General features: G+C 34.5%; 1 protein-coding gene across 11 annotated transcripts in view; it reads right to left on the reverse strand.

The window, feature by feature from the left end:
• The window catches only part of NIPBL (NIPBL cohesin loading factor), a 147,165-nt gene that overhangs the window by 51,436 nt on the left and 81,694 nt on the right, over positions 1-14,035 (reverse strand). For 6 of the 11 annotated variants that reach the window (XM_071425528.1, XM_071425525.1, XM_071425524.1 and 3 more), the window contains one exon: positions 3,617-5,137. The exons of 4 other annotated variants lie outside the window; for them this stretch is intronic. In XM_071425528.1, coding sequence (XP_071281629.1) covers positions 3,617-5,137 — 1,521 coding nt within the window. Of the gene's footprint in view, positions 1-3,616; positions 5,138-7,421; positions 7,638-14,035 lie in introns of those variants that run through there. One more of the 11 variants, XM_071425530.1, reaches the window with a different exon arrangement.

Consider the following 14,035-nt stretch of genomic DNA (forward strand, 5'->3'; position numbering starts at 1 on the left):
AGCACCTTCAAAGAAACATCAAGTCTTTACTCAAATTTCAGATCAGAGCAGCAGGAAACAGTATATTTAGGAAGACTTGTAGTGAGCAGCAAAACCTTATGTCTTCAGTTCTGCATTGTGAAGATAATTAAATCCCACAACCTACACAATGGAGGAATGGCATTCATATCAGAATTTTTTTTTCCCTTAAAACAACAAATTCCTTTAGGTGATATAGGAAGATCCAAAAGACGTTTGTTTTGCAAAGACAATCCTTCAAACATATTATAAACCTACTCAGACATCTTTCACAGATAGTTACAGTTTCTCTCAATATTTATATTTAACAAAGGAAAATTTGTCCTGTTCAGAATGCAGTAACCATGAAGCTGCTAACAGCTCCCATCCCAACACAGCTGATCAGCATAGCTCTAAAAAAGCAGCAGAGAAGGTGTTCACTGAAGCTCTGAAAAGAAAGGACAGCAAACATGACCTCCTCATTGCAGGCAAAAGCTTAAAGGGAAAAGTTTCATGGGTCCCACAACAACATACATTTGCATTAAAACCAATAAAAGACATTAACAGATGGTAAAATCAGACAAAGAAAATGTCACAGTTCATTCTGATGTGGACAAAATTGGCCACAAGACTTCACCACAAGACTCTGTAACAAAAATACTGTGAAAAAAATTCCATAACTTTCCTCTGAGATACAGAATCTTTCAGAAAATGCTCAAAGATCAGGGGAGAGAGAAAAATTACTTCTTCCTTGTAAATGCCAAAAGAGACTCTTGGATTTATTTAATATTAAGGGTCACATACTGTGGCTATCCCTCCCATTCATAACTTGATAAAATTTCAAACATGTCTATAAAATTTGGTGACAATATGACCTTGTCTTTTTTGAGTTCAATGCAAATAAAGGCACAAATTTAAAATTTACTAAAACAATGCAAAAAGTTGTATGGACTTTCAGTTTGCAAAGAATTAATTGTAACTTAATGTGAGTTAATTTTATTGAGTTTTGTAATGAATGGGAATTAGCCCCTTACGACAGGACTACTATCTAAATGGTGTTTCAAGCTAGCTGAACAATGATATTTTAAACTGCATTTCAGATAAATAATAGCAATGATATTGTATATGAGAAAGCCAGTAGAAGACATTTTCTTGAGGGAGGGATGGATGAGAAAGCAAAAACGAAGACAAGAGATACAAGGGTAATGAAATAAGAGAAAGTAAAATATACTAAGCTACATGGCATAAGAGGCATGTGAGAAGTTGAATAATGATGCTAAAAGGCAAGAATTCACTGGAAAAGAATTGCTACAATCTACTAAGTAGTATAGGATGAACTAAAAGAAGATCTATGAAAATTACCGTTCTTAGTGTATTAAAAAGTTTATAACTAAAAATGGCACCAAGTAAAACTGAACACTATTTCAACTGGATTGAGGACACCATGTCAATGGCATGAATACATCTACATCAGCTAGCTGTTAACAAACAGACTTTGCCTTATGAAGAGAGATATCTTTATAAAATTTGTATCTTTTCAAACACAGGAATTCACCTGGTTAATTAGCATGTGTTCTAGGAAGTAAGTTACCAGAAAAAAAAAAAAAACAACAAAACCAGAACTAAATATACACATCAAAAATCTGCAGTTCAAAGACACTTTCTCCAAAATCTGCCTGCTGAACACTCAAAACATGATTTGTAAGATAAAAAGTTACATTATTCTTTTCATGAAACCTATTTCTACTATCATTGTAAGAACCTTATTCTGAATAGAACTGCAAAAAGACTTGTATCAGATTCAAACCATTTTTCCCTGCAAAACATATCCCAAGTTACTTCATAGTGCAAGAAATGCAAGAAAATGATGACTTCAGAAAGAAAAAAAATGCAGAAAAAAAATTGCAGAGAAATTATAAACCTAACATTAAAATCACTGCATTGCTCATCTGTGACAGGTACTAGAATCATACCAAAAGTCATTAAAACCTTTACACATTACTAAAGCATTCTACATACATAACCACATGTAATACAGACTACAAGAAAAAAGTAATTCAGAAACACTTTTGGAAAGCATAAATGCACTGCCTGTTGTTCAGAAGACTTGTACCTGATTTTCTGCACATAAAAAAGTGTGAATTCAAAATCTATCCTACTGAGACTAGACCTCAGTTCCATCAGAAAGTTTTTAGCATTTTCTATCAAGGACATAAGGGTTTCATCTGAATGCTTCAGATTAAACTGAGAACAAAGATATAATTTTATGGCTAACTCTAGATACCTATTATTAAAAATTGAAAGTTTGCCTCTTTTGAACTTCAAAAAGGGACAGGGATAATGTTCTTATTCCCAAGACAAAAAGAAATCCCTAACAAGGAGGCTAATATTTTACAAATATGTAAAATACATCACAAATTGTTATTAAGGCTTTTTAGAGTTAATATAAACTGGTTAGTAGATAAAAAACAGGCATAGCACAAGAAATTAATGATACAGAAAACACCTCTTTACAAGTGCACATAAGATAGTCATACATTCATGAAGATGATTTCTACATAATTTCTTGCCAGATTAGCTACGTAAGAAAATGTTTTAATCTTGAATTCGTTATACACCTGCAAATGGCTTTATACATCATCCTCCATACATTTGTAAACCTCTCATCTGGCATTTATCAGTCTATTTTAAGACACAACAACTCTATAAACATGACTATATAAGAAACTTAAATTTTTTAAATGTTAAATGTTAAAAAAAGGAAATCCAACCAGTTAGTAATACTGATTTCACAGTGGGAAATGATCTACTTCAGTCTGAAACCAATGAAGTCAAAATGAAAGTACCAAGAAAAAAAAGGATCTTATTTTTAAAAAGTGTTAAACCTGCAAAAGAGATAATCAGTTAAATATCAAACCTACAAGCTATTCTAAATTATTTCCTGTCCATATTACTAATTTCAAAATGCCAGCTAATTGTTCAGCTTTCTTCTTTCTGCATATAATGGACACGAGACAATGATAAAAAGAAGTCTCCTACAGACCAAATGTTTTTCTAAGTTACTGTCACAAAGTCTCAATTATGGAACCTCCTCAACTGATTTGTTTCTACAGTGTTAAGGAAGTAGGTGGGACTCTGCAACTATGTTCTTACTAACACCATTTAAAAACATGCTTTGGAAAAACCCATTTAACTTCAAATTAAATACAAAAATAATCGTAGGGCTTGCATAGTTAGTATTTCCCATCATTCCAGCTACAATATTTACAGTAGTGGGAGTCATTTATACTGACAGACCTAATCAGGTAAAATCATACACACAACAGTTACATTTCACCAGATAAATTGCCATATAAACTAATGCAGCTGAAGTACATCTTAAGACCACTAAAGTGTTGCCAGATCAAGTACTTGTACTGAAGTAGATAAATAATTTCAGGTACATTTCTAGCAAGATTTCTGATAATGACAAGTCCTTAGACTAGTTTCACTTTATTTCTCTATAAGCAAGCAGACAAACTATCAAATGTTTGCATTTAATTTCTAACAGCAGAAGTACAAAGTCTACAATAACTCAAGTGTAAAAGATACAATGCAATTAATATTAAAACAATCTTACCTTTATTAGGTTTGGTTGACTTGTTCTTGTTAGGTTTAAAACAAGAGCCCCTTGATTTATCTTCTCTGTCCTTAATAAATTTCTGCACATCATCCAAAGAAAGCTTTTGAAGGACAACTACAGGCTTAGCTCCTTTATTTAGATCTTCAACTAGCCCAATCTTCTCTACTTTGTCCTTATGTTCACCTCTAAATTCAGTTTTCCTTGACTCCTGAGTAACATTGCCATCTTTATCACGTTTGATTTTTGGAATGACAAAATGTTTCAATGCACCAGATCTTGCCCCCAACAAATAACTGGGAAACTCTGCTTTATTGTCACCATGTGCTTTATTACTATCTACTTTACTCTTATTACCATCTGTCCTTCGTTCATCCTTGCTGTTTGGTGACTTAAAACCAGGTTTATCAGGTCTTGATTTGCTAGAATCCCCTTTACTTTCCTGTTTAATACGAGGGCTGTCAGGCCTTGATTTCTGATCCCCAGAAGAAAACCTTGAATCACCAGACTCATGCCTATATTTCCTTTCAAATTTCTCAGGTTTTGAACCATCAGGTTTAATACCATGCTTAGAATCATGTTCATTTTTGTTTGAGGATCTCAAATATTCAGGCCTTCTGATCTTGGATGGATCTCCTCTGTATCTCTCTGACTCCCCCCTGTCCTCAGATCTTTGTTTAAGGCTGTCATGGTCACGCCTTGGTGTATCAGAAACTGAGCGCCCATCAGGCCTTGGTTTTGTTGGATCAGGTCGATTTTCAGGTTTCATCCTTGAAGGATCAGATTTCACATCTAGTTTGTGCCTAGGTATTTCAATTTTCTTGTCTGACAAAGGTTTACTGGAGTCCCTCCTATTATCATGTTTGTGTTTAGGTGTTTCAGGCCTCCCTTCACTCTTCTGTTTCGGTGTTTCAGGTCTGCCTTCACTCTTCTGTTTCGGTGTTTCTGGCCTTTGCCGTATTTCCTGTTTGCCATTATTTTGTTTTCCCTCATTTTGTTTCATCTCCATTTGCCTGCTCTCATTTTGTTTCAATTCTGTCTGTCTGTTCTCATTTTGTTTCATTTCCATTTGTCTGCTTTCATGTTTCACTTCTAACTGCTTGCTCTCATTGTATTTACTTTCCAACCGTCTGCTCTCATTTTGCTGGAATTCCATTTGTCTGTTTTCATTTTGCTGGATATCTGTCTTTTGACTTTCAAAGTCTGACTTTTTCCTAAAAATTTCTGGATGGTTTTCAGGTTTAAATTTAAGAACTCCAACAGTGTCTTCTTGGGGAACACACATAAACCCGTCATTATACTGCTTAATTTCTTCAGGTTTTTTGATGGTGTCCAAATCCTGAGTTACTGTTGCCTGAGAGTCTGCTCTTCCTGCTTGCTGCAGATCAATACTAACCATCAGTGCTGGCCTTGCCCCATTTCCTGCAGAACCTGTCTCCTGAGAAGCTGTTCTATTTCCTCCAGTAGCACCTCCAGCCTCTGGTGGTTTGTTTTCTTGTTTTCGCTTCTTTAAAGGCTTATCTGCAAGTTAAAAGAGAAAAAAATCACAAATTATATATAAAAATTGATAAATGTTCAAGGAAGAATGTCCATTCCCTTCCATTCCCATAATGAATCCTCCACAGCATGGATGTGCACACAAAACAAAATCCACTGAATTTAAAAGCAAGAATAGGACTTCTCTAACTAATACTTTTTAATGTATTCAGATTATCATTTACTGTCCGTTTCCCACAAATGCCAGCTAATCATTAAAAAAACCCTCCCTCAAAACATATGAAAAAAAAAGGTCCTGTGTAATTCCCAAGGGAACCACCTAATAAAACATAAGGACCAAAAAACCCCACCCCATTAAAAAAACTCCCAAACTCCTCAGTTACACTTGAAGCAGAAATCTGAAAAGTCAAAGTCAAAGTTAAGGTGCAGCTCCACAACTAGTTTTTGAGGAATACTACCATAGAAGATATCTTCTGCAGATCCAACCTCTTTATTACACAAGTACTAAGTAAGCAAGGATCTGCAATGATTATGACAGAGGTTTTCCCCACTTGATTCAGTGGATCAGCTGGACTTCACACATATTTTCCTCAGGGAACAAACAAACAATGAACAAAGCTGATAAAGTAACTATTCCACCCATCCATGCTTCTCTTTGAAACAAAGCAGCAAACCAAGGGTTGGAGTCTCTACCTTAACACATGCATATATTAGGTGGGGGACCACTACACACTTAAAAACTTGAATATTTTTCCCTTTGCAATCATAATGCTTTTTATAGATGAAACACAAAGTATAGTGAAAATTTTCTGTCAAGAATCTGACTCTGCAATAAGCCCTTCAGTTTACACTAAAAAACATTAGGAGCAGAATACAGAAAAAATAAGTCAACAACCTGTAATTTGGTAGAATTCATAGAAATGAGAAGCACATGGAAGTATCCAAAAGAGTATATTCTACCCATATAAAACTACAACCCATTTATATTACCAACACAGAACTCTAAACTAAAAATAATTTCTGCCACACAAACTAGATGCTTTACCTGCAGTAAGGCTTATATTCTCATTTCTCAACTACCACTGCATAATTTGTCGAAAAAAAATTTTCTGTGTAATCAGGGAATAAGATTGTAAGTCTAAGGAATTACTAAACATAGATCTATTGCCAAAATGCCTAGACCACAAATGCAAAGCAAGATAAGTACCATTCTTTGTGCCTAGGTTTGTGGTGCCTTATCACCAGATGCAATGAACCAGCTCTCCATTCAGAGCACGTGAATGTACAGTAAGGAGGATGTAATCAAGAAATAGAGAAATAAATGTCAATGAAAAAATCCACACAGTCCTCTGGAACTGTAAACTAGAATCACAACATATGAGTTCTAATTTCTTGAAAATTTTTATAAGATTCTTATTTAGAAATACTTTGAAGGATCACCTCCAAAATTAAAATTAGGCCACAACAACAAGCAATAACATGGTCAATTCCAGTGATGTGAACAGGATTTTTCCCTATCATTTTCATCCTCAAATCTATTTGGATATCTCTAACTTTCTAAAACTCAAAAATTTTGTACAAGATTCAATGGCTGGAAGACAGTAAAGACAGATCCAATAAACTCCATGCAGAAACTGATCAACTGCAAATAAAGAATTTTGCAAAGCTCAACAGAAGCCTGTAGGAATGAATGCCAGCTTTGTGATAGACATGTAAGGCCAAATAAATTTTCCAAATCAAAGATGCAGCTTTTTAGCATGGAGATTTTTGCTTTTCCTGTGCTACAGCAACTGCTGGATTCATATGAGGACTTACATAGACGAATTTTTCTTCACTATGGATTAGAACAAATATGCATACGTCCATACACATCATTACCTTACTTCTCAATTAAAACCCTTTACATTTTGAAATCTAAGTTCAGAAACTTGTATTCTTATGAAAAGTTGGTAAGCCTTGTCATTTTAGTCCAGAAATGCCAGGCACACTGAAAAAGTCCTGAAAAGCTCTGATGGCGGATCTAACAAGAGTGTTTAAGATGTTACTGTTATTCATTATCTGCCCCATATAAATATTCTTTAACTGAAGTTATCATTTGTAGCAGAAGGGAACACACATTCATATTTCCACAACCACTCTCTAATGCATCACCATAAGGCAGTAGTGAAGGTGGTCAGCATTAACCTACCAGGCTGAATGATTAAGCTTTAAGCAAGACAATGCTTTCCTCTCTTATGCCTACTATAGGAGCAGATGGCCATGAGCTGTGATGCCTTAGACAGCTGTAGCTGGATCAACCAAAACTCACCTTTCAGAGCCCTCATGCTGAAGGCACCAAGAACAAACAACCAAAACAATTCAAGTAGGGCCAATTTTCTTGCTTGGACTTCTGTAAGGGACGAGGTTCACCATGCTGCTGCTCTTCATCATCCAAAATGTCAAATCGTAAGTTGAGAACATGTAAGTAGATGATTACATCACAACTTGATACACACATTCCCTCTAAATACATAGCTCTTCTGATGCACATTCTTCATCTATCTTGACATTAGAATACTGATGTTTTAGTAACTTGACATCTTGCCTGAGAAGAAAGGGACACCTTCATAGTTTTATTTTCTTAGATGGCAAGGTGATTGAAGACAGAGTTACAGATCATTCACAGATTTCTTCTTATTTCCAGTACATCTTGAAAGTGAGCCTCAAAACTAAACTCAATCATTACCACTTTGTCTCTATGAGAATTCTGGATCTAGGACTAAAAAAGCTGTCCTAAGTATAAGAAAATATCCAGTTGAACTAGGGCAAAAAAGGTAGGATGAATATATAGTACCACTGCCTTCATAAAGCATAATGAAAAACTTCCATTGAGTAAGTACAAAAACTTTTGAAGTTGAAAAAATAGCTACAAAAATTTGAAAGCTGAAACATACCATTAGGTTCTGAGGGCTTCATAAAATCTTGAACTCACTTTTAGCTATACAAGAATTAGAACAGTGAGATGAGAAGAGAGTAGTGAACCTCTAAAAACAGATGTCTTCAGATCTTCTCTTTCACAGTCGAATATACAGAAATTTGCATATAGCTTCTTCGTTAAGTCATGAGTCCCAAAATGAACAGATGAATTTTTACAATATCCATTGAAATATACTTCATATTCTTCAAGGCATCTGTATTCAAACTTCATTCCATAGACAGTAGTATTTTTTGGGGGGGAAAAATATTGGGATCTGGGACTTCACCAAAATATCAGACTAATGTCTTTCTTTGAAATCTTACTGACCTAGATCTGAAGCTTGTTGCAGTTCCAAATATATTGGCTCACAATCTCTTTAGTCTAATAGAGTGTGATAAAGGATGTTTTTGCTTCCGTCTTTGTAACAGTTGTCATAGTAAAAGGAGTATGTATTAAGTTACAGAAGAGTTTTCTGACTATATTAATGATTGGGTATACTAGTTCATTGTTTTCAGATTCTTTTCAAAACAATAATTCACTCCTCCACCTTTCTCTGAGGTTGTACATATATTCAAAATATACCTACATTTTATTCCAATTACTTTAACAAATCTATGGTAGTTTGGAGAACAGTTACTCTACGTATGAATCCTTTTGACTTAGCAAATTCGTAAGAATATTCTCTTTACCTTGCAACATGCTCACTAAAAGGCAGTACCTTGGAACTCAAAGCAAGATCATAAACTACACTATACACTACACTATAAAATATAGTAGAGCTGTTCTATCAAATGAAATTATTCATCATTACACAAGAAACAAAACATTACTTGAACCACAAGCTTGACATGGGAAAAGAATTAGCTGGATTTCCAAGTGGTAATCTCCCACCAATCCTCTTACGAACAGTATTCCTGGAGAGGAGGTTATGGTCTTCATCTTTGGAAATATCTGTGTATCAAAGTTATGAGTACTTTGGGATTTAGAATTTAATTAATTAGTTACTGTGGAACCTTTGTGCAAAGAACCACATTGCACTGAAATAACCACAGACATCATGAGATACATTTCTGCTGAAACTACAAGGAAATCCTGATTTGAAGACCATTCATCCAGAAAACAGATATGCTTGGAAGCTGAGGAAGTGTTAGAAGCAGCAGGTGGATGAGGAGAGCTGTTACTATAAATGTATCTCTATTCTTTTACTCACCCTGGAATCTTTCCAAAGCAACAGTCAAGATACCACTAGCACTGAAACCCTCTATATTACTGCTTCCTTGCAAACCTGATGATTGCCTTAAATCCCAGAATAAACTCCTTAAACAACTGAGTAAAATTGGATGATACTCAGTTCTAGAACTGCTTGGTCTATCATATTGAAAATGGGCCTTTTGTAAGTATCTATGAAAAGGTAACAAGTCTAAATAATAACCATGAGCAGGGTTGCTAAGCTTCTTTTTAGCAGAATGGTAACACTTCCTTCTATTAATATTGTTTGGTGTACTTATAAATGGACAGATATATTTGTGCTTCCCCATTTTACACCCTGCAAGGGACTCAGTGGAAGACTTCATATTCCAAATGGTCATATGTGAATGTTCTCCTCTTTGGGGACACAAAAAAGATTGATCCTCTTATGTTGAATTCTAGATGAACCATTTAAATGGTAATTGAAAGTATAAATTTTGTTTTTGTAAAGGATAACCTTTAAGAGTTTTAGGACTTTAAACCTCTAACTCTTCTAATCTCTCATATCAGAGATTACTAGGGTATGCTTCCACTCATTTGAAATAGCACTTGTTTAATTATATCACAAGTTAACAAATTTAACTCAAATATTCTAGTCCTTCGATGTTATTACATATTGTCAAATCTCCTATTTTTAAACAACATCAGAGACCAGACAGAGGCCAATTATAAGCTTATCTTATTTAAACTAGCAATCAAGGTTAGAAATTTTCAACAAATGACACATAGCTAAATGTTCAAATAACAAACATGTCTACTGTAAGCTGTTTCCTTTTCTTAGTTACTATTCACAGATTTCTTTGAAGCTAAGTGCCCTGTCCCCCCAGCTAACAGTGCTCTGTAGACCACAAGAATCTAATCTGTATACAAGGAATCTTTAAAATTACTTCAATGGTACCAATGGACAACATATCAGTGGAGTTAGGACAAATATCCATTCTTTTCAACTCTCTCATGTATGCACAATCCATAAGAGTTTGCACCCATCTGACGTCTTATGCCAAATGAAAAAAAGAACTGAACAACCAACAGAAGCCTTCCTTCAGCAGAAGAGATTTCCACACTACTAAGCTCTTGCCCTTGAAGGAGAGATACAGCCAACACAGGGCAAAGATTTTATTCTCACTACTTCCTCCCTTACAGAAGAAATCAAGAAAGTACAGTCATGAACCTCGTATAGAGCTTTATAGAATGGTACATAATTCCAAAAACCTCTGAGAGACCAGAGGACTTTCAGCTGCTGCAGTTCAAAGAAACAGACTTGCAAGACTCAGAACAGAAACACCTGCTACTCTTTAGTGACCTGTTAAAAGACTTCATCAAATTTCTGGTCATTGTCCAAAAAGGAAACCCCACCAGAACAATGTCTAAACTCTTTCAGTTTAAAAAACAAAAAGGCTACCGCGATCCCTGATACGCCTTAAAGTGTAGAAGACTTCATCAAAATTAAGATTAGGAAGTTTTGATTGTTTTCTTAAATATAGCAATAATACAATCATCATAGTGTCTTATGAATTTTTCATCCATCTACTTAAGGATGTCTGGTTGCTCACTATTCTCTGGCAATTATAGTAATACAAAAGAAATGCTACACCAGTAAATAACAAAAAAATTGAACTGCAGAAGAGTATAATCAAATATCTACATTTGTTTAGAGATTGGAAACTAACTTAAGCTCGCTGAATTTAATATTGCTTTCACAAACCATATGACTTTATTTATGAGATAGATTTTTCAGCATAAACACTAGGTTTTACCCATGTGATTTTGCACAAAATTACAGTTTGGTAAACTCAAAATATCTGAGCAAAACCTCAAGTACACTTAGTTTGAAACACCCAGTGTAGCATTCCACAAGAAAAATGCAACACACTAACATCAGAATGAAAACTCTTAAGCATTATGGCTAACATTATCCAATTAGATTTTAATTCATTGGTATAGACAGAAAACTTAAGAAATAATCAGTGACTTTCCCTTCTCACTTCCAGCTGTTGATTTTGTTCTGCCTTGTACTCAAAAATATCATCAATTAACTAGATTAACATTTATATTCCATGACAATGAAAAAAATATTGTGTCTTAAGTTGATGTCAGCATGAACTTAGTGACTGTGAACTACAGAAATGCTGGGCTTAAGCTCTTAATAGGGTTTATTAACTACTCGTGCCATTTCTTTATCAAGATTTAAATCCATTATAAAGCAATGTCTGTCCTAGAATGTAAGCTATTATTGGAATAATGGTATCATAAATCCTCTGATCCACAGGTGCAATCAAGGGTATACATTACATGCAATTTATATTGAATTTTCTAGTCTTAGTTTACAGTGTAGGCAGAAACAAAGAAGGTTTCTTGCTAAACTGCTACAGTTTAGTTATTTTCTACACCTTCTTACAAGAGCAGTTTTCTGCACTACCATACGTAAAGCACAACCCGGTATAAATAGAGGAATTTTGATTTCATTCTACATGTGAGCATAAATAAAAATGCTATTAAATTATATGATCCTACCTTTTTTTAAAAGAAAAACATTTTTCATTTGTAAAGTATAACAGTCTTTATAAAAACTGTAAAAGGAAGCAACTTTTCACAGATAGGTGTAAACATTGCAATATTTCATTGCAATTCCTCTAACAGAATGGGAATCCTTCTTCCCCTTACTTTTCTTAAAACATCTCTGAACACACAAAACCACAAAATCTGTCTTTTATAGGACCTAGAGGCTGCAAAGCTGTGTTTTCTTGGAAGAGCTATATGAGGTGCCAGTTTCATCTATTACATCACACTACAAAATGCAGACCTAATGAAAGCTTGTATACACAAAACTCATGATACCTAAGTCTCACATTCTACTATACAGACACTCATTTATCTTCCACACTCTATCTCTTCACCTTCTGGTATTAATGACTGTAATCTGCAAGACTACCATACAAATCACTACTTGTAGCTCCATTTTTAAGGCAATAAGCTCCCTACAAAATATTTTTGGAAATGAATGCTAATATACTGGTTATAATTACATATTGTCACTTCATTAATTAACTACATAAAATTAGACATAAACAAACTATTAATTCTTAATAGTATTCTTCTATTAGTTTCCTCTTTAGGGAATTTTATGGGGGAGATGGGTAATGGGGAGAAAGGGAGAGTAGCTGGGTAAGAATTTAAAAAGTAAGAGAAAAAGGTTACTTACCTACAACTGTAGTTTTGAGAGTTTTGCTCCGGCAGATTCACACTCTTGGGATGTGTGTCTCTGCTGCTAAGGGCTTGGAAGGAACCAAAAAAAGAAGAGCCCACAGCAGGCATCCAAATGCCCCCTAACTGATCCAATTATTGGAAATAAAGTTATTACAGCTTCACTTCTTCCTAATTCAAAGAATCCACAGTAAGATTCCAAAGAAGTGGGTAAAATGGATCCTCAGGAGTAAAATATACAGGGAAAAACACACATATACAAGTCGGTTTGTCTCAGTAAAAATTTTTTTCTAATCCTTTTAAGTTTAAAAAAATATTAGCCTCCTAATGAAATGGTTAATGATTTGATTACTCTTTCACAAATGCCAGAAAACAAACTTCTGCCTTTTACAAGCAGAACTCCTCAATCTGTTAACACAGCTGTATTATACAAAAGTATCTTTGAAGAAATCTAAAACTTAACTACACAGTCCTGTGTATGGAAGAGCTCAGATTAAAACATAGCAAATCTGAATAAAATAAAAAAGCTAAATCAATTTGCAAGAAAGTATCTGAAAGAGATGGGTTACTTCCTGGGATTTTATGCAATTTTCAAGGTTATCTTCCCCCTTCCGTGTTGCTTAAAGACTGCAAGCTCCGTTTAGCATCAGTGTGTTAAACATTTTTGTTTCACAGTATTTGGAGGTTTTAGAAAAGCATGAAAGATCTTGATGTACAAACTTTGTATCTGTAAATAAATTCTGTAACAGATTTAAATCTCGAAAAAGAAGAAGAACTTAATGTAATGTTCTAGGAAAGGTTTAGTCTAAAAGTGATGGATTAACTTTGAATTACTTAACTACATATAAAAATAAGTAACTTGTACCTGAACAGTGGCAAAGCACAAGTTAATGCAAATAAGTGAGATTACAAAATGAAATTTCTCTCTCAACATCCTCATCTCCCAAAAGAAAAAAAGATGCCTGAGAACAACAGAAATTTCTAGGACAATTTTTAAAACTTAATAGGAATTCCGGTAGTTTCTTGGAGTAGTCAAATTCAGAAAGTGAACAAAGCACAATGTCAGCTAAGGGAACAAAACTGGTTCAGAATATAGACCCCTAGTTGTTTCAAAAGCCTTCAACTGCACCAAGTAGTACAGGAAGTGTGACTACTGGCAGTAGTTAGAAGAGAAGAAAGTGTGAATTAAGTTTCACTACCTTTCTGAAGAAATTATATCATCAAAATATCACAATGTAACCAGAGCAGAAGACAGTTTACCAGTCAATTGTTACGGAAAAAGTCAATCCACTTCTCTAAAATCCCTTTTGAATCTCTTTTTTTCCAATTCAGATAATCTGAGTCTTGACAAATAATAGCTAGACCTATCTGTAATACTACAGATTCTTTTAAAACAGAAGATATGATCTAGTATTGATTAACATATTTCATCTGATGAGGATATAGAGGCCATTGTGAGGGAAGCAATGGAAACTGAATACCTGAGTTATGCCATGTTCCATGGACTATTTAGC

The sequence above is a fragment of the Agelaius tricolor genome, unplaced genomic scaffold, assembly GCF_023055355.1.
Source record: "Agelaius tricolor isolate 1412-34295 unplaced genomic scaffold, bAgeTri1.0.p SCAF_4, whole genome shotgun sequence".
NCBI lineage: Eukaryota > Metazoa > Chordata > Aves > Passeriformes > Icteridae > Agelaius > Agelaius tricolor.